Genomic DNA, 25,345 nt, shown 5'->3' on the forward strand with positions numbered 1-25,345 from the left:
TCACAGCATCAGAAACCCAAGTTTGATCCTGACTACGGGTGCTGTCTGTGCGGAGTTTGTACATTCTCCCTGTGACCGTGTGCGATTTTTACCGGGTGCTCCGGCTTCCTCTCACATCCCAAAGACGCGCAGGTTTGTAGGTTTAATTGGCCCTCTGAAAATTGTCCCTAGTGTGCAGAAAGTGGATGAGAAAGTGGGATAACATAGGACTAGTGTGAACGGGTGATGGTTGGCATGGACTCGGTGGGCCGTAGGGACTGTTTCCATGGTGGATCTCTAAACTATGTTAAACTAAACTAAAAGTACCGATGAATTTGGTTAATCGTTTAAATGAGACACAAAATGGGATTCTAGCATTCAGTTCCATTGGAATATATGGCCTTATGACAAGACAAAGGTATCAGTCCGTTGACCGAAGGTGTTATATGTACTTGATGGTTAAACTAAGAATATATTAGGCGTGCCCGTGTGGTACAATACCCAGTTTCTGCAATTATCTCAGGTGCCACATATGTAGGTGTTCCACAGACAGTGTACAAAGGCCCATCAACAACGGTAGCAAGGCCAAAGTCCCCAAGCTTCAGAGATTTGCTTCCATCTTGATGCTCATACACCTGTTGGAACAAAATACAAGGCACTGGTCATTTAGTACACGTTGGCGAGGTGCTGATCTACCACCGATTTTCCAGCAACTGTCCTTAACCCAGACAAAATCATGAGAGCGCATTTGAAATCCCCTCCGGAAGTCCCTCCCAAAAAAGAGGCACTAGGCCGGTTGTGGCAGCCGATATCAACCTCATCGGGACCTCTGCGGCCGGACTTCCGATCGGTGGGTCGAATTTGTCCTTGCAGCCGGGGCTCTGGAACACCGGCCCGGCTGGAGATGGTAAATCCATCCCCAGATCCGACTTCAACTTTGCAAGCCAGTATCTCAGGTACTGTTTGTCTGGCAAAATGAATAAACCGGAAAAGCACTGGAACAAAGGATGCCAGAATATCGGTGGTGGACCTGTACTTGTGGAATCAAAGAACTGCAGATGCTGGTTAATACACAAAAGGACGCAAAATGCTGGAGTAACTCAGAGGGTCAGGTAGCATCTCTGGAGAACATGGAGAGGTGATGAGAAGAGTTCTGAAGAGTTACTCCAGCACCTTGTGCCCTTCAGCGAGATTGTTGCTATAACAATTTGAAAGTCTAATATGGGCAGGTCCCACACAGTGCAGGTACATAGATCCTTGAAGGCTGGTTAAAAAGGCTTTTGTTACATTGGCCTTCATCAGTCAGAGTATTGAGTATAGAAGGTGGGCGGTCATGTTGCAGTTATAAAATCTGTTGGTATATAGGACGCATTTAGAGGATTGTGTTCAGTTCTGGGCACCATGTTAGAGGAAACGGAATAGAGATTATTTACAAGGATGTTGCTAGGACTCAAGGGCCTGTGCTATAGGGAGAGGTTGGGCAGGCTGGGACTCTATTCCTTGGAGCGCAGGAGGATGAGGGGGTGTATAAAAGTGTATAAAACAAATGCGATCGTTTGACAGGATAAGTTTATCTATTTCACTGCATGATGATTCTGGAAACATTTGAGATATTATAGAGGTGTATAAAATCATGATAGGAATAGATAGGATAGATGCACATTCTTGCCGAGAGTAAGGGAATGGAGAACCAGAGGACGTAGGTTTAAGGTGAAGGGGGAAAGATTTAAAAGGAATCTGAGGGATATCTTTTTCATAGAAAGAGTGGTGGTTGTATGGAACAAGCTGCGAGAGGAGGTAGTTGAGGCAGGGACTATCGCGACGTTCAAGAAACATTTAGACAATTATATGGATAGGACAGGTTTAGAGGGATAAGGGCCAAATGCAGGTAGGAAGGACAAGTGTAGATGGGACATGTTGGTCAGTATTGGCAAGTTGGGCCGAAGGGCCTGTTTCCACACTGTATGACTAGAACTCTAATACACTGATGTAAAGATTCTTCAGCGACATCAATTGATAACCATGACACCAATGGGAACATTCATTCCAAATGTTGTATTTAACCAATGCACATTCAATAAACTTGCCTGTAAAATTTCAGTCAACAGCTCAAGTTAGTTAAATAAAATCATTTTTATTCAAAGATCAGAGTCCTAGAATCATATGGCACAGAAACAGGTCCTTCAGACCATCGGTACCAATCCAAGTGTCTTTTAAATACTGTTATCGTACCTGCCTCAACTACCTCCTCTGGCAGCGTGTTCCATTTACCCACCGTCGTCCTCGTGGCTATCCTTCGAGGTCGAGGATGATGGTCTACGTTCTGTTGTTTTTATGGACTCTCAGGTGGCTTATGTATCCAATCCTGGCTCTCTTGATCACCAGGGGCGCCAGGGAGATGGCAGCCCTGCCGGCAGTCTGTTTGTTTTTTCATCTATTTGTTATTTTTAGCATTTGTTAAACGTTTTTTTTAATGTTCTTCAGTTTGTTTTATGTGGGGAGAGGGGGTGGGGATCGGGGGAAACTTTTTTCAAGTTCCTACCTTCCCGGAGTTGTGATCAATTTTTCGGAATACATTTTCTGGGCTCTGCGGCCTACCATCGCTGGAGCTAGAAGCCTCCTCAGACTGTCGTGAGCCCTACCGCGGAGCGCGGACTTAACATCGGAATGGATCCCTTGCCTGGGATCGCTTGCCTGTGGACTTACCATCAAGGGCTCGCAGTCTCGGGAGCTAGTCGGGAGCTCCAACGCCACGGAAGGCTCGACCAGCCCCAACGCGAGGTTCGATCGCCTGGCGGGGGGGAGCTGACATCCCGCTATGTGGGAGCTGATCGCCCCGAAGCGGAGGGCCTAAACGCCGCCGACTATGGGAGTCAAGATCGTCCCGTCAACGGAGGGCTCGAGGCCCCCGACCATGGAAGAACAAAAGGAAGGACTTGAACTTTATTTCGCCTTCCATCACAGTGAGGAATGTGTAGGAGTCACTGTGGTGGATGTTCATGTTAAAATGTGTTTTTGAGTTTGTTGCTTTTAATTGTATGACTGACCTGGCCAGTAAAATTCCTCGTATGTTGCAAAACATACTTGGCAAATAAAATCTGATTCTGATTCTGAAAGTTCTTCGGCATTCAGAACAGGTAATTCCAGATGGCAGATCGGGATTTGGTTGTTGCTGCCTCTCTCTCCGTTTTCTTCTCTTTTCTTCTAATTCTGTGCATCTCTTGGCTTTGAAGGTCGCTGTCCTTCTTGGATGATGGTTCACCAGAGTTTCCTGTCCTTGGCATTGGTTTCGCAATTGTCAATGTCGATTTCACATTTCTTCATGCTGGCTTTTAAGGCATCTATGAATCTCTTCTTTTTCCGCCTCTTTTACATTTGCCTTCTTTAAGCTGGGAGTAGAAGGTTTGCTTTGGTAGACGCTCGTCTTCCATCCGAACAACATGACCAACCCATCTCAGTTGGTTCTTGATGACGAAGGCTTCGATGCTGGATGTTTTTGCTTCATTCAGCATGCTTTTCTGAGAGAGCTGCAACACAGTTGTCGTCTGCTTATTGGAACTCGATGAGGGAGCTCATAGATGTCTTAGTTTTGGACTTGAGACGGGCAAGATTGAAAAGTCTGCCATCTGTCCTGTAGATGATTTCGATTCCTGGGGGTAGGTCGTCCTGGATGATGTGGATGGTTGTCGCAATGAAGATGGTGAACAGTGTTGAGGCAATCACGCATCCTTGTTTCACTCCTGATCTGACTTCAAACGGCTCACAGTTGCTGTTGCTGGCCATGACTGTGGCAAGCATGTCATCGTGGAGGAGTCTCAGGATTCAAATGTACTTTTCAGGACATCCAGAGGGTGGATAGGACGTCCAATAAGAGTTCCCTTAATACCAAGTCGAAGGCCTTAGTGAGGTCGATGAATGCCATGTACAAAGATTGAAGTTGTTCACGACATTTTTCATGTAGTTGACACATTGTGAAGATCATGTTGGCTGTTCCACGTGATGGTCTAAAACTGGCTTGTGTCTCTGGAAGGATCTTCTCGGCTAAAGGCTTGAGTCGGTTGTTCATAATGCGGACGAGGACCTTGCCTGCTGTTGCTAATAGGAAAATTCCACGTTAGTTTCCACAGTCAGATCGATCGCCTTTCCTTTTGTAGATTGTAACGATTGCCGAGTCTCTAAAGTCTCCTGGTACATCTTCATTTATCCAGATCATGATGAGAAGTTGATGCAATTGGTAATGGAGCAGGTTACCTCCAATTTTGTAGACCTCGGCTGGTATTCCATCGAGTCCAGCTGCCTTGTTGTTTTTCAAGGTTTTGATGGCTTCCTTGACTTCTTCAAGTGTTGGTATTCCGCTTTGGAATGTTGTTGATCACATTCCTGTCAAATGAGGCGGTTTGATTTAGTTCTTCAAAGTGCTCCCTCCATCTAGAATTGATGTCAACATTGCTCTTCAGGATGGTTGACCCATCTTTGCTTTTGAGGGGCTTGACCATGAGTGGTTGGACCAAAAATGGCTTTGGTGGCGTTGAAAAAGCCTCGAGTGTCGCTGGCTTCTGCTAGTTGTTGTATTTCATGAGCTTTCTCCCTCCACCATTGATTTTTCAGGTTTCGGCTGCTCTTCTGGACTGCAACCTTGCATTCCTGATAGCACTTCCTTTTGGTAATCGACTGTCATTTTGTAGGGTGATGAAAGCTTTTCTCTTTTCATCGATGAGTTGTTGGAGTTGTTTGTCATTATCGTCAAACCAATCCTGATGTTTTTTTGACTTGAACCCGAATGTTTCCTTGAAGGAGGCAATGATAGCATTCTTCAATAGATTCCAGTGTTATTCGCCAGATGGTGGGATTTGTTGTGGCAGTTGTTCTTGAAGTTTTTGTTGAAACATCTGTACATGGTGGATGTCTTGAAGGACGTCAACATTGAATTTCTTAATGGTGTTCTGGTTTTGATGTTTCCTTTTGGGCCGAATCTTCATTCTCATCGTGGACGAGATGAGACGATGGTCCATCCAGCACCAGTAACAGCTCTTGTTTTCAGTACATCTTGTTGGTCAAGGGATCGTACGATGATATAATCGATGAGGTGCCAGTGTTTTGAACGTGGATGTTGCCAGGAGACTTTGTGCCTGTTTTTCTGGCAAAATAAGGTGTTTGTAATCACCAGGTTGTGTTCAGCACATTTGGTGAGGAGGAGTGTTCCATTGGCGTTGACCTTGCCAACTCCTTCCTTGCCGATTGTTGCAGTCCAGAGCTATGATCTTTCCCGACTCTGGCATTGAAGTCTCCTAAGAGAATTACCTTGTCGTTGTTGGGAACAGAGGAAAGGACATCATCAAGTTGGGCATAGAAGTTCACCTTTACTTCATCTTTGGGACGACAGATGGCACAATGGGCTAAGTGTTCGGCTGTCGACCGGAAGGTGGCCGGTTCGAATCCCGCTTGGAGTGCATACTGTCGTTGTGTCCTTGGGCAAGACACTTCACCCACCTTTGCCTGTGTGTGAATGTGTGTGAATGTGTGTGAGTGATTGGTGGTGGTCGGAGGGGCCGTAGGCGCAGAATGGCAGCCACGCTTCCGTCAGTCTGCCCCAGGGCAGCTGTGGCTACAGAAGTAGCTTACCACCACCGAGTGTGACTGAGGAGTGAATGAATAATGCGATGTAAAGCGCTTTGAGTATTAGAAAGGCGCTATATAAATCCCATCCATTATTATTATTATTATCTTCAGTGTCCAGAGTTGGAGCATAGGCGCTGATGATGGTGGTGTATTGGTTCCTGACGAGCTGGATTTGTAGAGTCATAAGACGTTTGTTGATTCCCAGTGGTTGCTTTGTCAGCTTCTGAAGTTGGCTGTTTTGGATGGCAAAACCTACTCCATGGGTCCTCGGTTGTTTAGGATCAAGACCTTTCCAGAAAAAGGTGTATTGACCTTGTTCTTCCTTTAGTTGCCCTTCTCCAGCTCTGCGGGTCACACTCAGAGCAACAATGTCAAAGCTGAATTTTTGGAGTTCCCGAGCAACAAAGGTGGTTCTTCTCTCTGGCCGGTCTGAGTTTGGGTTGTTCATCAGAGTTCGTATATTCCAAGTTCCGAGATTCATAGTTTCGCTTCTTCATGGTTTTCGACCGAATGATGGTGATCCCTCTGGATGCGGCTTTCAGGACAGGACGATGCGAAGCAGACTATTTTTAGGGCATCTTTTCTAGCCTCTTCCCAGTTCAGGGTGAGCAGAGTGAATCCAAAAATAGGGCTGCTCAGACATGAATACTGCTACCGAATAACTTTGCTGCTTCTGTCCAAAGTTGAGCGATTGAATCAAGTATTCACCGCTCAAGGTTTCAAAGGTTCAAAGGTTCTTTATTGTTACATGTACCAATTAAGGTACAGTGATATTCGAATTACCATACAGCCATACTAAAAAAAACAGTACTACACAACTACATAAAAGTTAACATAAACATCCACCACAGCGGATTTCCCACATTCCTCACTATGGAAGGCAATAAAGTCTAAACTTCTTCCCTCTTTATTCTCCTGCAGTCGGGGCAGTTTAACCATCCGCAGTCGGGGTAATTGAAGCTCCCGCACCTGGCGATCGAACCCCCCGCCGCCAGGTCAATCGAAGCTCCCGTGTCGGGGCGTTCGAAGCACCCGCGTTGGGACGATCAAAGCTCCCGCATCGGGGCGGTCAAAGCTCCTATGGCTTAGAACTCCCGAAGTCAGTCCCTAACCAGGGACAGCGAGCTCCACAATGTTAAAGTCCACAGGTTCCCGCGATTTGAGCTCCAAGGTCGATCCCCGACAGGGACCGCCAGCTCCACAATGTTCTGCAAACTCCCGCGGTTGGAGCTCCCGAAGTCGGTCCCCAGCAGAGGTCGCAAACTCCATGATGTCCGCAGTGCGGACGGAGATACGGTACGGAAAAATATCGCATCTCCATCGAGGTAAGAGATTTTTTTTAAGTTTCCACCCCCACCCCCAACATAATACAAGCTCAAGAACACTAAAACATACATTCAACACATACTAAAAAACAACAAAGAAGGAAAAGGACGAGACAGACTGTTGGCGAGGCAGACATTATGGGCACCACCCAATGGTACAAGATTTAAGGTGAGAGGGGAAAGATTTAATAGGAACCTGAGGGGCAACTTTTTCATATACATGGCAGTGGGTATATGGAATGCTGCCAGAGGAGGTACAGTAGTTGAGGCAGGTACTATAACAACGTTTAAAATATATTTGGGCAGGTACATGGATAAGCAATGTTTAGAGGCATATGGACCAAAGGCGGGCAGGTGGGACTGTTGTAGGTGGGGCATGTTGATCGGCATGGGCAAGTTGGGTCAAAGGGCCTGTTGCCGTGCTGTTTGACTCTATGACTCTTTGATTTGTGAGTTACTTTACTGCAGGTTTTATTCCATGAACAATGTTAGGAAGAGCTGTGGTGCTCTATTCTCTGGCTTAATAAAACAAACTATTAATAACAAAGAAGTCTGCATGCTAATCAAAATTGTTAGTAAAAAATTAGTCCGACTGGGGAACGGAAGCACTATTGCAGATTAAACCACACTCATTAGTTCTGTAATCATTTAACTTAATGGTTCCCTGGCATTGAAATAAGTAACAAACATTTGTTATTTTGACAACTAATTTGAGACTTAATTACCCCATCATTCATCAATGTTCAAAACATATCCTTGGTTTGAAGATTAATCCTTTCCCAAAGCGTCGCCAATTTAAAGAAGGTTCCCGACCCAAAGTGTCGCCTATTCAGGTTCACCAGAGATGCTGCCTGACCCGCTGAGTGACTCCAGACTTTTTTTTGTAAACATGGCATCTGCAGTTCCATGTTTCTACGTTGACTTGTTTTATTTTCCTACTGCGTCAAAAAATGAGTTCTAAAGTTTGCATATAACTGAGTACAATAACAGGAGCAATTTTGCAAAAACTTGTAAAGATGAGCATCTAAACTAAGAATGATACTATTTGGTTTAACACAAAGTGCTGGAGGAACTCAATGGGTCATAAGTGATAGGAATAGAATTAGGCCATTCGGCTCATTCAATCATGGCTGATCTATCTCTCCTGCCTAACCCCATTCTCCTACCATCTCCCCATAATCTCTGACACATGTACTAATCAAGAATCTATCTATCTCTGCCTTAAAAATATCCACTGATATGGCCTCCACAGCCTTCTGTGGCAAAGAATTCCACAGATTCTCTACCCCCTGACTAAATAAATTTCTCCTCATCTCTTTCCTAAAAGAACTTCCTTTAATTCTGAGGCTGACCTCTAGTCCTGGACTCTCCCACCAGTGGAAATATCCTCTCCACATCCACTCTATTCAAGCATTTCACCCAATAGTGTATTCAAATATACACTATTTAAACATAGTGTATGTTTAAATGAGGTCCCCCTTCATTCTTTTAAACTCCAGCGAGTACAGGCCCAGTGCCGACAAACGCTCATCAAAGGCTAACCTACTAATTCCTGGGATCAGTCTTGTAAACCTCCATTGGACCTTCTCCAGAGCCAGCACATCCTTCCTCAAATATGCAGGGACGTGCGGTCAGGAGGGTCAGGGGATATCATATATAAAGATATTTAGGCTCAGATATTCAGCCCATGTAATTGACGCTCGCTCTCCCTCCACGTTAGCTAGCTCTAGCAAAAAAATTCCAGCGGCTGCAATAATAGGCGAATGGACTTAATTTACAAGTAAAGGTAAGACCATGCAATATTTATTTTCATTTGTGTTGAATGAGTATGAATAGTGGAACTGCATTTGCCTATAAAATGTGAATCGAATACGTAACCTACCTGTTTGCGTGTGTTGTAAAGAATGCTGATATGAAATATGAAACATACGGTCGCCTATCCTGCCAGTTGAATGGTGAATTTAAGCTACCTCTATCGGTTTCATATGTGTGTAAATCTGGCTCTGATACCAGCCAGTGCCTCCCCAGCCATTGACCACACCGCACGTCACTGCAAATATGATGCCCAAAATTGCTCACAATATTCCAAATGTGGCCTTACCAGCACCTTATAGATCCTCAGCATGGCATCGCTGTTTTTGAATACAAGTCCTCTTGAAATAAATGCTAGCATTGAGTTTGCTTTCTTTACTATCGATTCGACTTGCAGATTATTTTTTTGGGAATCCTGCACTAGTACTCCTAAGTCCCTTTGCACCTTCTGCAGAGTCCCTGCTTTTTCTACACTACCTGCTCTTCCACCTATTTTCGTATCATCTGCAAACCTGGCTACAAAGCCTTCAATCCCCTCGTCCAAATCATTAATAAACAACGTGAAAAGTAGCGGCCCTGTCACCAACCCCTACTGAACTCTGCTAGTCATTGGCAATCAACTCGAAAAAGCTCCCTTCATTGCCACTCTTTGTCTTCACCCATCCAGCCAACTTGCTATCCATGCTAGTATCTGCCCATTGATACCGTGGGCTCTCATCTGCCTTCACATCTGCCTCACGTCTGGCACGTTATCAAAGACTTTCTGAAAATCAGGCATTCAGCATCTGTGGAGGGAACGGACAGATGACGTTTTGGGTCTGGACCCTTCTTCAGACTGATGGAATAGAGGGTGTGAAAGCTGGAAAACAGAGGTGGGGGCAGTTCGAAGTTTGGCAAGTGATAGGTGGATACAGGTGAGGTGAGTGTGATTGGCAGATTAGTGGAGTAAGTGCAGAGACTAAAGAATAGGTTCCATTGATGATTACTTTGTATCATACAGTTGCATGTGATCCAACTTAAAATGCAAATAGGACAAGCTTAGATGGGTCAGCATGGACAAGTTGGGCCAAAGGGTCTGCTTTTCCACTGTATGACTATCTAATATTCTTCAAATGTTAGTGTTTTAGAAAATTGTCGAGGTTCAACAAGTATAATTCAACAGAGATGGAATGCCTTGTAAATTCAACATGCTAAACGTAAAACTGCAGTCAACAGCACAGAAACAGGTCCTTCGACCCAATTAGCCCATGCCCATCAAGGTGCCCCATCTACACTAGTCCTACCTGCCGCATTTGGCCCATATCCCTCTAAACCTCTCCTATCCAGGTACCTAGAGAATAGTAGTACCATTATTTTCCCGCAAATGAAATCAGAAACTTGTCCCAGCTTAGCATTTTATCTTAAATTATTCATCTGTAAACATGGGAATTCTGTCACCTTTTTGACGTATCCCATAAATGCAGATTTATATTTGTAACATACATAATTTAAAATAACCTCTCTCCAATGCTTTGAGCTATTGTTTATCGTGTAATATTTTCTCTGTGTTATTCTATCTTGAGCTGATTAATATGTATAAATGATGTATTAATATGTGCCAATATTTCCTGGATAGTAAAAGGTCGGGTGTATATTTAAGAAAATCTCAAGCAAATTCCTTTGAATTATGAGCATGGCAAGTATGTAGCTTATAACATGTGCTCATTTTGGAGAGAAATGTAGGCACAAGGAACTGCAGTTATTGGTTTACAATAAAAGACATAAAATGCTGGAGTAACTCAGCGGGTCAGGCAGCATCTCTGGAGAAAACGGATAGGTGACGTTTCAGGTCGGCACCATTCTCTGAAGAAGGTGTCATCTGGAATGTTAAACACTTCATAATTTCATAAGTTATAGGAGCAGAATTAAGCTAATTGGCCAATGGAGTCTACTCCGCCATTCAATCTTACAATTCCAATTACAATACAATTACAATTACAATTATATTTCCCTCTCAATTCCATTCTCCTGCCTTCTCCCCATAATCCCTGATAACCTTACTAATCAAGAACCTGTCAATCTCTGTATTAGAAATATCCATTGACTTGGACTCCATAGCCACCTGTGGCAATGAATTCCACAGTCACCACCCCCTGACTAAAGAGGGGACTTGGGAGAAAATTTTATGTGATGAACAATAGCTCATATTTTCAGGCTGTTATCCATTATACAATAAAGTACTTTTCGAGGTCATGAATTCTCCAACTCACCAGTAGATTCTCAGGTTTGATATCCCTGTGCACGATGTTAAGGCTATGCAGGTATTTGATGGCACTGGCCAGATTGTAAAGCATTCCACTGGCATCTCGTTCTGTGTATTTGTTGGTAGATGCAATTGCATCAAAAAGATCTCCACCCTTTAGAAAAGAAACCTTTTGTGAAAATATATATTCCATCAAGTATTGGTTCAGGTTTATTATTGTCATGTATACTAAGATACAGTGAAAAGCTCTGTTTTGTGTGCTATCAAATCTGATCTGATAATACTATACTTAAATACAATCAGTATAAAGTCAGGTACAATAGGTAGAGCAAAGGGGGAGATACAGAGTGTAGAATATAATTCTCAGCACTGTAGCGCATCAGTTCCATAGACAAAGTCCAATGTCGGCAATGGGGTAGAGGTGAATCGGACAGTACCCTAGTTTATGGAAGGACAGCTCAGGAGCCTACTAACAGAGGAGAAGAAGCTGTTCCAGAGTCAGCTGGTGCGCACTTTCAAGCTTCTGCACCTTCGGTCAGACGGGAGCAAGGAAGAGGTGGAGTAACCAGGGCGGTACAGTGGGGCAGCTGCCTCACATCGCCAGAGACCCAGGTTCGATCCTGACCTCAGTTTCTGTCTCTACGGAGTTTGCACATTCTCCCTGTGACCGCGTTGGCATCCTTTGGCTTCCTCACACATCCCCAAGACGTGTGGGTTTGTAGGTGAATTGGCATCTATAAATTATCCCTAGTGCGTAGGGAATGGATGAGAAAGTAGGATAACATAGAACTGGTGCGAACGAGTGACTGATGGTCAGCATGGGTTGATGGGCCAAAGGCCCTGTATCCATGCTGTATCTCCAAACTAAACATTCCAATACTAAGCGATTTTCAAGACATTGAAATTCAATGATATATTTATAAACACGTTAAATTATATTAATATAAACATTTATTAACGTTTCATTTTTTGCCATTTGTTTGTCAGCGAAATGGCCTTACCTTGACTAGTTCCATGACAAGATACAGTTCATTTGGCGTGTCCATTTCTTCAATTAAAAGAACAATGTTGGGATGTTTAACTCTTCTTAAGATGGAGACTTCATTTTGAATCATATGTTCCTGCCAGGGGAACAAGAAGCATTATTTTTGTAATCCAATGTTATCAAACTTTGTTTGCTAAATCCAAGACCGCAGCCACAACTTCTTTTTGTGGGAGAGTTTCTTAGCTGCTCTACCAATGTTGATGGGGCATCTTGGTTGGCATGGGCAAGTTGGGCCAAAGGGCCTGTTTCCATGCTGTATGACTCTATTACATAAGGGCAACCATAATGGCGACCATGATGCCCCATCAACATGAGTCCCATCAGTCTGCGTTTGGCCATATCACTCTAAACCTTTCTTGTCCCCAATTGTAGTCCAAGGTCTGCAGTAAGGTAGTTTGGAAGTTCGGGACTACACCCTAGCTTATGGGAGGACAGTTCAGTAGTCTGATAAGTGTGGGGAGAAAACTGTTCCTGAAAAAGACACAAAGTGCTGGAGTCAATGGTCAGGCAGCAACTGTGGAGAACATGGAGAGGTGACATTTCAATTTGGGTTCCTACATCAGAGTGATTGTAGTGGGGAGGAAAAACCTGGAAAAGAGAGGTGGGGGGGGGGGACAAAGCCTGGCAAGTGATAGGTGGATACAGGTGAGGGAGGTTTGATTGGCAGACAGGTGGACAAATGCCAGAGATGAAAAGACAAAAGGTGTGAGATAAGAAGAGAAGAGGTGTGAATTGTGAAGCCAGAGGAAGGAATATTGGTGGAAGGAGATTGGGGGGGGAAGAAGAATTGGGTACATAACTATGTGGGGCACAGGAAGAGAGTGAGGGGGGAGTGGAGTGGGAAAGGGAGGGTGTTTGTAGGTTAGTTACCTAAAATTTCAGAATTGTTCCTGAGTCTGGTGGTATGTGCTTTCAAGCTTTTATATCTTCTGCTAGACAAGAATGGGGAGAAGATGGAATTACCTGGGTGAGGAGCTTTCTTATATGTTCAAGTTTCTCAGGACAGGTTTTGTGGCGGAGGCTTGTCCTAACCTACCCTAACCAACCTACGTAGACTTTAGAGAAACAGCACGGAAACAGGCCCTTTGGCCCACAGTCGTCGCCGGCCAGCGATCATCCCGTACACGAGCGCTATCCTACACACTAGGGACAATTTATAATTTTTACCGAAGCCAATTAACCTCCAAACGTGTACGTCTTTGGAGTTCGGGGGGAAACCGAAGCACTTAGAAAAAACCCATGCCATCATAGAGAATGTACAAACTCCGTACGGACAGCACCCGCGGTCAGGATCAAACTCGGGTCTCTGGCGCAGTGGGGCAGCAGTTCTACCGTTACATTACTGGGCTTTGATTCAAGGTCCTGTGACCACTCCTGGCATCATCACTCATCTTTACGACTGCCTGGAGTAAAGCAAACTGAGAAGAATGAACTACAATGGCCGACAAGTCCCAGCCCAGAAAATCCAGCCATTATTTCCAAACTGCAGCAGCTTACGAGAAAAATAATTCTGTCAGTACTCACTTTTCCTCTACACTTGCTCTTATTAATAATTTTCAAAGCATATTCTCTGCTGGTTGATCTGGTGGAGAGAGCGAAAAAACCCATTAAAATCATTGCATGGAACAAGGTATTTATTGCGCCCGGTGTTCCCGATGTGGGCTCCTGTGCAACGGCGGAACCAAACATAGACTAGAAGCAACCTTTCCCAGCTTTTCCCATCCAAACCACCCCCTCCCCAGGTACTTTCCCCTGTAACCGCAGGAGATTTGGCACCTGGCCCTATATTTCCTCCTTCGCCTCCATCCAGGGACCACAGCAGTCCTTCCAGGCAAGGCTGAGGCTCACGTGCAGCTCCTCTAACCTCATCTACTGCTTCCAGTGTTTCTGATGCGCCCTCCAGTACATTGGCAAGACTAAGCATAGACTCGGCGACTGTTTCATCGAACACTTGCCTGCTGGTCTCCTGGTTGCAAACCATTTTAACTCCACTTCCCATTCCCACACTGAAATTTCAGTCCTGGGCCTCCTCCATTGCCCGGGTGAGGCCACATGCTAACCAGAGGAACAGCACCTCATATTCCGCTTGGGTACCTTACAACCCAACAGTATGAACATTGAATTCTCCAATTTCAGGCAACAACCTCTCCCCCCCCCCCCCCCCCCGTTTCCTACCCCATCTTCCCATATCCAATGAGCACCTATTTCTCCCACCATTCCGCACCCCCTACCCACCCTGATCCCCTTCCCCTATATCCCTTTCTCTTTCTTTACATTTCTCTTCTCTTCTCTCCTCTCCTCTCCGACCCTTTTGCCTCCTTTTCATCTCTAGCTTTTTCCCACCCATCTGCCAATCACCCCCCCCCTCCCCCCACCTGTATCCACCTATCATTTGCCAGGCTTTGTCCTGCCACACCTCTCTTTTCCAGCTCTCCCCTTCCCCCCCCCAATCCATCCATCCTGACCTGAAATGTCGTCTGTCCACTCCCTCCCTCCCACACATGCTGCCTGACTTGCTGAGTTCCTCCAGCACTTTGCGGTTTAGAGTCAGAGTCATACAGCATGGAAGCAGGGCATCAACCCAACTTGCCCATGCCGACTAAGATGCCCCAACTGCACTAGTCCCACCAGCCCACATTTGGACCATCTATCTATACATAACTAAAACTGATCTTGCACTCTTCTGGTTTGCGTGGTTTTTCTATTTGTGCAAAAACGGTACACGGTAACGCTATGATTTTTCACCACCTTACTCACCATTCTCCTGTGCTGCAAGTGCACCAAGTTTTGTTCCGATCGATAGTATATTTTAAAGGTTATTAAGGTTGAAAAAATCAGAAAAACCGCGCATGCGCAGATTGGTCTCTTCTTCTGTCTGTCAGCGTAACGCAGATTGGTCTTATCTCCTGTCAGTCAATGCCATGGTCAGGATGGTGACGCCCCATCCTGCACCGCGGCCTCTCCCGTCTCACTCACAAACGCCTCTCCTCACAGTAACTTGTCTACCGTATCCCCCACCACCAGCGGCTGCCGTGGGGGGGGGGTTCTGTGGAGGCCCTGGTCCTGTCTTTCTCTACCTCAATCACCCCTCTCCTCCACCTGCCCGCTGCGGCAATGGCGGTCCCGTCTACCTGTTCCCATTGGGTGAATGGCTGCGACCAAATCTACCATTAGGTGAATGGCTGCGACCGTCACGGCCTTCTCGGAGGAGATCTTCTCCATCAGCTCATCGAAACTCGTGGTGCCCACCGTGACAAACACTGACTCCATCCCCCCCCGTGGCCCAGCAGCGGCAGCGGGCAGGTAGGCAGGGTGGGGATGGGCCGAGAGGCGGCAGCGGGCGGGCGGGCAGGGCGGTGACGGGCTGAGCGGCGGCTGAGCCGGAGTGGGCAGAGGGAAGGAGGGAGAGTCGGGTTGCAGGGGGTCGAGCAGTTTGCGCGGAGTTTCAGTAACTCACACACACGCACTCACACACACGATGCAAACTGGTCCAATCGTCAAGTCAACGGGATATATACCACAGCTAATAATGAATGACCTGTGGAGATGGTGCTTTCTATGGAGGGAGGGAGGGAGTAACTGAGGGTAGGGGAAAGGAGAGGGGGGGAGAGGTGAGGGAAGGATTGGTGGAGGGGAGGAGAGGGGAAAGAAGAGGGAGTGTGAAGAGGAGAGGGAGGGAGTGCTGGAGATGAGAGGAAATGAGCCGCACCTGCGCAGTTGGGGGCTATGTGTGAGTGGTGGAATATTGCGTTGGGGGAAAGGGTTGCGATGGGGGAACGGGTGACTGTGGAATATTGCGTATGGGCCGCTCATGCAACATCAGGAAAACCCAACCCAATATAACCATATATAGAACATAGAACAGTACAGCACAGGAACAGGCCCTTTAGACCACAATGTCTGTGTCAAACATGATGCCAAGTTAACTAATCTTCTCTGACTGCACGTGATCCATATCCCTCCATTCCCTGCATATCCATGTTATTATCTAAAAGCTTCTGGCAGCACGTTCCAGACACTCACCACTCTCTCACAGAGACAGTCATATAGCAGGGAAACAGGCCCTTCGACACAACCGACCCATGCAGACCAATATGCCCTATCCAAGCTAGTCCCATTTGCCCGCATTTGACTCATATCTCTCTAAACCTTTCTTATCCATGTACCTGTCCAAATTATTTTAAATGTTGTTATAGTACCCTGCTCAACTACCTCCTCTGGCAGCTCGTTCCATACATCAACCATCATTTGTATATAAAATCTTGCCCCACACAACTTTACCCTCTCATCTTAAAGCTACACCCTCTAGTCTTTGACATTTCCACCCTGGAGGAAAAAAGGTTCTGTCTGTCTACCCTCTCTATGCCTCTCATAATTTGATATACTTCCATTAGGTCTCCCTTCCATCCTTGGCATTTCGGAGAAAACATATGATGCCTAGTTTAGCAGATGTTCCATACAAACCTTTCTATGCATTCTTTAACGATTGCAAAATTTCCGTCCCCTATTGTTCTTCCAACCTTGTAACGTTCAGCTATAGATGTTGGCACTTGGAACACTTCCTCCACTCCCTCTGCAAGAAACGCACGCGTTAAACTCTTGGCAGCGTCATGAAAACTGGAGTTTCATGCATAAAGGTTTGAAATTACGGACAGTCATAACCCTCACTGTCAGCGAAGAACGTTTAATATTCCGTTTCATCGTGAGGGCTAACCACATGCTGGTTTATACCAAAGATAGACACAAAGTGCTGGAGTAACTCAACGGGTCAGGCAGCATCTCTGGAGAACATGGACAGGCAATGTTTTGGGTCGAGACAACAAGAATGATCCCAGGAATGAGTGGGTTAACGTATGAAGAGCGTTTGATGGCTCTGGGCCTGTACTTGCTGGAGTTTAGAAGGATGAGGGGGGGATCTCAAAGAAACTTGCCATAAGGTGAAAGGCCTGGATAGAGTGGATGTGGAGAAGATGTTCCCACTAGTGGGAGAGTCTAGGACCAGAGGGAACAGCCTCAGAATGAAAGGATGTACCTGTAGAAGGGAGATGAGGAGGATTCTTTTTAGCCAGTGGGTAGTGAATCTGTGGAATTCATTGACACAGGTGGCTGTGAAGCCCAAGTCATCTAGTATTTTAATGCAGTGATTGACAAGTTATTGATTAGTAAGGGTGTCAGGCATTACGAGGAGATGGCAGGAGAATGGGGTTGAGAGGGAAAGATAGATCAGCCATGATGGAATGGTGGAGTAGACTCAATGGGCTGAATGGCCTAATTCTGCTCCAATGACTATGAACGTATAAACTGATGAGACCTTTCTTCAGACTGATTACAGGGCTGCAGGGGAAAAAAGCACGAAGACTCTTCGAGCTTTCTTTCCCCTCAACACTGCAATCAATCTGAAGAAGGGTTCCAACCCAAAACTTCGCCTGTCCATTCCCCCCAAAGATGCTGCCTAACCCACTGAGTTATTTTGTGTTTTACTCTAGGTTAGTTTCCCGTGTCTCCTTATAAACCAAACTCTGCACAGACACTCACAGACAACTACACAATATATTAGAGGAAAACCGAGCTCAGTAGCAGATGAACGTTGCAATACTACGTGTTATAAGAATGTTGATCCACAGGGACCGAAGGTCTGTACCTTCACAACCCGCTCCATTGTTGCCGTCTATGGAACTACAGACTTTGGTCGATGCCAAGGATGTTGAGGATCCAATGTGCTGAGAACTCTAGCAACAAAAAGAAATGTTATTGCAGTAAGTGAACATATATTGCAGTCGAATGCCATTATCTGCATTAACTGTCCAATCACTACACTATGTTTAGTTTATTGTCACCTGTACTGAAGTACAGTGAAAAGCTTTTATTGCGTGCTAACCAGTCAGCTGAAAGACTGTACATGATTACAATCGTGCCATCCACAGTGTACAGATACATGATAAAGGGAATAACATTTAGTGCAAAATAAAGACAATAAAGTCCGATTAAAGATAGTCCGAGGGTCTCTAATGAGGTAGATAGTAGCTCAGGACTGCTCTCCAGTTGTTTGTTGGATGGTTTAGTTGCCTGATGACAGCTGGGAAGAAACAGTTCCTGATTTCTGGAGGTGTGCATTTTCACACTTCTGTACCTCTTGCCTGATGGGAGAGGGGAGAAGAGGGTGTCCGGGGTGAGACTCATCCTTGATTAAGTGGCCAGGGTTTGATTTCATTCTTAAAGTAAAGTAACGTTAAGAGCATTGAATAGTGTACATGTAACTTGTTGTAAGAAATTATTAGGTAGGCAAAAGTGCTGGAGAAACTCAGTGGGTGCAGCAGCATCTAAGGAGCAAAGGAAATAGGCAATGTTTCAAGTCAAAACCCTTCTTCAGACTGGTGTAGGGTGGGGGGGGGGGGAGCAGGACAGAGAGGTCAGATTCGGAATTGGAGGAGGAGTTGAAGTGCTGAGCCACCGGGAGATCAGATTGGTTAAAGCGGATCGAGCGGAGGTGTTCGGCGAAGCGATCGCCAAGCCTACGCTTGGTCTCATCGATGTAGATCAGCTGACATCTAGAGCAGCAGATGCAATAGATGAGGTTGGAGGAGATGCAGGTGAACCTCTGTCGCACCTGGAACGACTGCTTGGGTCCTTGAATGGAGTCGAGGGGGGAGGTAAAGCGACAGGTGTAGCGCCTCTTGCGGTTGCAAGGGAAAGTGCCCGGGGAGGAAATGGTGCGGGAGGGAAGATAAGAATTGACCAGAGAGTTACGAAGGGAGCTCTTTATAAAAGACGATTGGAACTCAAAACCAAATTTGACCTACCCACTACTCACTCAATTGAACACATACTTTAAAAAAATAAAGCCATGTTTTATACATATGGAGATAAAACTGACAAATTATTTGCAAATCAACTTAAAGGTGCTAAAGCGAGACAGAATATTTCTAAAATACGCATGCTTAATGGCCAGTTCACTTCGGATCACTTGCAGATTAATGACGGTTTCAGAGACTTTTATTCCCAGCTTTATACTTCAGAATCTCAACCAGGTCACAAGGTAATACATGACTTTCTGAGCAGTCTAAATATTACAAAACTCTCATTAGATTTTAGGGAAAGATTGGATGAACCCATATCACAGGCAGAAATAGCTTCAGCCATTTCCTCAATGCAACAGGCAAATGTCCGGGCCCTGGCGACTTCCCGGCAGAGTTTTTTTAAAAGTTCTCTCTACTCCTCTCCCCACAGTTGTGTTCCGTTCTATCTGAATCCTACAGACAAGGTTCTCTTCCTCCATCCTTTGCCGAAGCCTGTATTACTCTTATCGCCAAAAAAGGTAAAGATCCAACCGAATGCGCCTCCTACAGACCCGTCTCCCTTCTAAACACGGATGCTAACATTTTAGCTAAGGTTCTAGCTCATAGACTAGAGAATGTCCTCCCTACTGTTATATCTGAGGACCAAACTGGCTTTGTTAAGAGCAGACATTCCTTCTTTAACATACGTCGATTATTAGATATTGTCTACTCTGCTTCTGAGGATGTCCCTGAATGTGTCGTATCTATTGATGCAGAAAAAGCATTTGATCGCGTTGAGTGGGTCTATCTATGGGCTGTTCGGGACAAATTTGGTTTTGGAACAAACTTTATTTCATGGATCAGGTTACTATTCTCGCATCCCACAGCCTCAGTTTGGACTAATTCCCAGTTGTCCAAGTTGTTCGACGCATCGTGGAACCCGCCAGGGGTGTCCTCTGAGCCCCATGCTTTTTGACTTGGCCATCGAACCACTTGCCATGGCCTTTCGCAGCTGTGAGGACATAGCCGGTATTTGGAGGGGCAGTACACAGCATAAGGTCTCACTGTATGCTGAAATCCTTTTGCTTTTTGTCTCAAACCCAGGCACCTCTCTGCATTCTGCTATGTAACTACTCAATAATTTTGGTCAATTTTCAGGTTATAAGATAAATCTTGGAAAAAGCGAACTGTTTCCCATTAACTATGAAGTACAACCCTTGGATCTTACCAACTTGCCATTCCAAATTGAAAAAAACAAGCTCTCATTTCAGTTACGAGGAAATACAAGGATCTTTTCAAAGAGAAGTTTATCATTCTGTTAAACCAGATCAAACAGACGCTAACACAGTGGTCACCCCTGTCAATGTCACTTGTCGGCCGGATAAATGACCATTCTACCAACATTTTTGTACCTTTTTCAGGCCTTACCGGTTTTTATCCCCAGGTCCTTCTTTGACCATCTTGACTCAGTTATTTCCTCCTATATATGGAGAGGTAGGTGGCCTCGTCTTAATGCCCACCTTCAAAAAACCAAGGCTGCTGGTGGCCTGGCTCTCCCAAACTTTCGCTTTTATTACTGGGCTGCTAACCTGCGCTGCCTTGTATTTTTGTCTTTCTTTCACAGCCAGCCCGATTGCCCTGACTGGGTAGCCATGGAATTACACACAGATGATAATATGTCCATACCTGCACTACTTGGTTCCTTACTTCCACTCCCCTCAATTAAATCTGTAAAAAATCCAGTGGTCAAACACTCTTTGAGGATATGGGTTCAATTCAGGAAATGTTTTGGGTTGCATAACTTTTCTCTACTGAGCCCTATTGCATCAAATAACCTTTTATAAACCATCAACTCAGGACCCTGTCTTTAAAGAATGGCATAGGAAGTGTATTGTGCGCTTCAAGGACCTGTTTATGGGTAACACTGTAGCATCATTTAAACAATTAAGCAACAAATTCAATCTTCTAAAGTCAGATTTTTTCCGATACCTGCAAACAAGACATTATGTGTTCTATAAACTGCCCAGCTCTTCTATACCAACAGACACAACCCTTGTTGATACAGTTCTTTCTTTAAACCCATCTCAGAATAGACTTGGCTCAGCTTTATATGGCAGGATGTTGGATCTAAGGCCAAGCTCAAGGCAGCATGGGAGGAAGACTTGGGCTTCTCTCTCTCGGAAGATACATGGAGTTCCATTCTTAAACTGGTTAATTCCACCTCTCTATGTGCTCATCACTGCCTGATCCAATTCAAAGTGGTACATAGGGCTCATATCTCAAAAGCCAAATGATCTACTATTTACCCTGAGGTTAGTCAACTCTGCGTTAAATGTTAAATGTAAAATTTCTGAAGCCTCTGTTATCCATATGTATTGGTCATGCCCCAGCCTTAACAAGTTCTGGCTAGAGGTCTTTCATACATTATCCCAGGTGTTAAACATCAAATTGGAACCAAAGCCTCTAATCGCTCTTTTTGGGGTCACTGGTGAGGAGGTTAGATTAACTGCAGATAAATGCCGCACTATATCTTTTGCTTCTCTTCTGGCTCGGCGAACAATCCTGCTCAGGTGGATGGAACCTACCCCGCCCACTCATACTCAATGGCTGACAGATATTATGTCCTGCCTAAAGATCGAGAAAATCAGGTACTCACTTCAACATTCAAATGGAAGGTTTCAGAACGCGTGGGGACCTTTTTTAAATGCATCCCAGGCTTTGTAAATGCTTGATCATCAAGTACAGTTTAACAGCTTAACAGTCTATCCATTCACTTATCGTGCTGATATTTGCATATGCTCAATGGCAGTGACTGGGGAGGGATTATTTTTGGTATCTCGTTTTTCTTTTGTTGTTGATGTCTTTGTATATGTTGGCATAAGTTGTTTTTTATTTATTCTTTTCGTACACTCTGTCTGTAACAAATGGACAACTTTGCACTTTGTTATGTCCTGAAAATTAAATTAAAATATTTTGATTTTTTTAAAAAGTGAGTTTTGTGATCAATTTTATTCAAAATCTCGGGAAATAATTGACCAAGGAGTGGATTTCTGAACTCGTAAGATAAATCCCTACCGAAATTGTAAAAATCTCAGCGTTTTTGCGACAGGTTTTCGAGGAAATAAGTTTCAAAGGCAAAATGCCGTACACATCCCCCCCACACACACACACACAGTTTAAAAAGTATATAGATTTCCTGATTATGTATTCATAAATTCATGTTATAGGAGCAGAATTAAGCCATTCGGCCCATCAAGTCTACTCCATCATTCAATCATGGCTGATCTATCTTTCCCTCTGAACACCAATTTTTCCTGCCTTCTCCCAGTAATCCCAATAGTATTCATCACCTCATTTAAACTATTATGTTAAAAAGACTGAATTTTAATTGCCAATTCCTCACTCTGGATTCAGTCAGTAATTAAAGAAAAATATATAGGGATAAGAATGGTTAAATGTGAAGCTATTACATAACAAAGCTCAGACATTTTGTTTCAGCGCGTGAGTCATGGATGGAGATTTGGGGCACTTGGCTGAGAGAGGTACACCACAGAATGGCACACAATCTTTTCAATTATTTTTCAAACTGCATTGTGCAGATTGAAAATTAAATTCTGTTGGCTTTCAGTTCACCTATTCACAACAAACTCAGGGTTATTCAGATTGTCCGCATCAATTCACTGATGACTAACCTATCTGGTGTAAGTACAACAATACAATCAAAAGGATTTACAGCTGCAGGTTTATACCAGAGATAGACATAAAATGCTGGAGTGACTCATTGGGTCATGCAGCATCTCTGGATAAAATGGATAGGAAAATGAATAATTCATACCCTTGAAGGGTCACAAACCAAAACGTCACCTATCCATGTTCTCCAGAGATGTTGCCTGTCCCATTGAGTTCCTCCATCATTTTGTATCTATCTTTGGCGTAAAGTTTAGTTTGGAGATACAGCGTGGAAACAGACCCTTCGGCCCATTGAGTCCACGTCGACCATTGATCACCCGTTCAACACTAGTTCTATGTTATCCCACTTTCTCATTCACTCCCATACACATTAGAGGCAATTTTACAGAGGCCCAATTAATCTCCAAACCCACATGTCTTTGGGATGTGGGAGGAAAACGGAGCACCTGGAGGAAACCCACGCAGTCACGGGGAATGTGCAAATTCCACACAAACAGCACCTGAAGTGAGGATCGAACCCGGGTCTCTGGCGCTGTGAGGCAGCAGCTCTACCAGCCGCATCACTGTGCCACCAGAGTTAATGACTCCCTTTGAATATCTATCAGATTTTTTTAGTAAAGTTACCTATATGAATAACGAAAGGCCTAGATGGAGTGGACGTGGAGAGAATGTTTCCAGTAGTGGGAGACCTAGGACCAGAGGGCACAGCCTCAGAATAAAAGACATACCTTTAGTATGGAGAAGATGAGGAATTTTGTCAGTGGTGAATCTCTGGAATTCAATAGTTTCATTAGTTAGTTTGGAATTCATTCATTCATTCAACTGCGGTGGCCAAGTCATTGGGTATTTTTACAGCAGAGTTTGATAGGTTCTTGATGATTAAGGATGTCAAACATTATAGGGAGAAGGCATGAGAATGGGGTTGAGAATGAGAGATGGATCAGCCATGATTGAATGGTGGAGCTGACTCGATGGAGCAAATTAACAAATTCTGCTCCTATGTCTTATATGATGATCAATTACTTTGAACAACATACGGGCATATATGTAACTGGAATATATCCTCTCACCTTCTGCTTGCGTAGACTGCCTGGACTGGTGGGCGATGGGCTTGGTGTCTTGGTGGAGCGTGGAGTAGAAAGCTGGCTGCCTGGTCCTCCGTTCACTGAAAGAAGAAGGAACCATGTCAGAACTACTGCAGCTGGAAACGTGGAACACCGCACCATAGAGCAGTCAATGCACAGGAAATATAACTCAAGCGGAAACATCCAGTGGATGCTGGGTGTAGATGGTTTATGCATGCAACCTATAATGTAGCTACCTCAATACCACTAACCACGCCTTAGTCATCTCAGTATAACTGTGATATCTTCCCCTTGCTCCTCCCTTGGTTCCAGTACGCCTGAAGACTAGATGCAGTCAGTACTGGGACGTGTTTGACATGTGCCTTTATTAAAGACTCAGTAAAGTTACAGTGTGTCAGACTTAACTCCTTTACATGGTGTCAGTAAGTTAAACGCACGCCTCCTGTTTATCGGGTTTTATTTGCTCCTAGTTTTACTAGTGTTTAATTCCCTATTTACCATGGTATTCTCGTGCCGCAAGCCCTCTCCCCTTGTCTTTGACGCTGACATTGCGGAGCGATGGGCTACTTTCGTGATGGACTACAACCACTTCATCAACATCGTGCACTGAAACGACCCTGATGCGGTCAAAGCCTCACTCCTGCTGAACCTTGCCGGTCCCGATGCTATGAAGCGAGCTCAGGCTTTCACTTACAATCCAGCGGTCCTGGATGACAATGACCAGGTCGTCGAGCCGGCGGAATCTGCCAATGACCCGGTATGTCTCTTACGCAAGTTTGTGGAGATTTGTGACTTGCCCTCCAACCGTATATTGGAGCGGGCTAGATTCTTTACAAGGAAACAGCAGCCTGATGAACCTGTTGAATGTTTTATCGCTGACCTGCGCTACCTTGCTCAGCGGTGTCGTTTCGAGAACGTGCGTGATCAGCTCACCAGAGATATTTTGGTCACCGGCATGCTAGATCAGAAGCTACGAGCGGAGCTGCTGCGAAGACCGGATCTCACCCTGACTGAGGCTATGCATGCATGCCGAATAGCTGAGGTGGTTGCCCCGCTACATGGGCAGAGGGGATCTGACAATCGGGCTATTAATCTGACTGGTGTTGCTATGCCCCGTCGCAAGCAAGACAACGTTCGCCCTGCACCGCGGCTGACTTATGCCGCTCGGGTCCCGCTTGTCAAGAAGTGCCCCAACTGCAATTATGTCCACTCTATGCAGTCGCAGTGCCCAGCATTTGGTAAAGCTTGTAATTTCTGTAAGAATATGAACCATTTCTCAGCTGCCTGTCGCTCCCGTGGGAACGTTCCTCCAGCTCCCAGACAAGTTTTAAACAACCTTCAACAAGTTGATAACGAATTCGGTTCCCAGTCTTCTGTCGACACTGCCCTCGACTCTGAGCCCAGTATTTCCATGGGAGATGCCAGTGTTTATTCTCTCCTTCATAATCAATCTCGCCTCCCCGATCCTTCTGTGCTTGTCACTGTCAACAACAAATCCTTCACTGCTAAGCTGGACACGGGGGCGAAGGTGAATGTTATGTCAACATCCCTGTTCAGGAAGATAAGGAATAATGAGCTGTTAACTGCTGATCGCTCCATATTGCGTGCTTATGGGGGAGAGGAGCTAAATCCTGTGGGGAGGGCCACCTTCCACTGTGTGCTGAAGAAATCTTCGCGTGACCTGTCGTTTTTCATTCTTGACTGTGACTGTGTGACTCTGTTGAGCAATCAGGCATGTCAGGATCTCGGGCTGGTATCCTTTGACCGTACTG

General features: G+C 45.1%; 1 protein-coding gene across 3 annotated transcripts in view; it reads right to left on the bottom strand.

Annotated features, from left to right (window-relative positions):
* Positions 1–25,345, bottom strand: part of dclk1 (doublecortin like kinase 1) — a 183,738-nt gene that overhangs the window by 43,313 nt on the left and 115,080 nt on the right. For all 3 annotated transcript variants that reach the window (XM_033022909.1, XM_033022908.1, XM_033022910.1), the window contains 7 exons: positions 23,559–23,653; positions 17,664–17,751; positions 16,487–16,595; positions 13,547–13,604; positions 11,979–12,098; positions 10,985–11,131; positions 481–614 (listed from right to left, as the gene is read on the bottom strand). In XM_033022909.1, the coding sequence (XP_032878800.1) occupies positions 481–614; positions 10,985–11,131; positions 11,979–12,098; positions 13,547–13,604; positions 16,487–16,595; positions 17,664–17,751; positions 23,559–23,653 (751 nt within the window). The remainder of the gene's footprint in view (positions 1–480; positions 615–10,984; positions 11,132–11,978; positions 12,099–13,546; positions 13,605–16,486; positions 16,596–17,663; positions 17,752–23,558; positions 23,654–25,345) is intronic.

Source organism: Amblyraja radiata, chromosome 6, assembly GCF_010909765.2.
Source record: "Amblyraja radiata isolate CabotCenter1 chromosome 6, sAmbRad1.1.pri, whole genome shotgun sequence".
Taxonomy (NCBI): Eukaryota; Metazoa; Chordata; class Chondrichthyes; order Rajiformes; family Rajidae; genus Amblyraja; species Amblyraja radiata.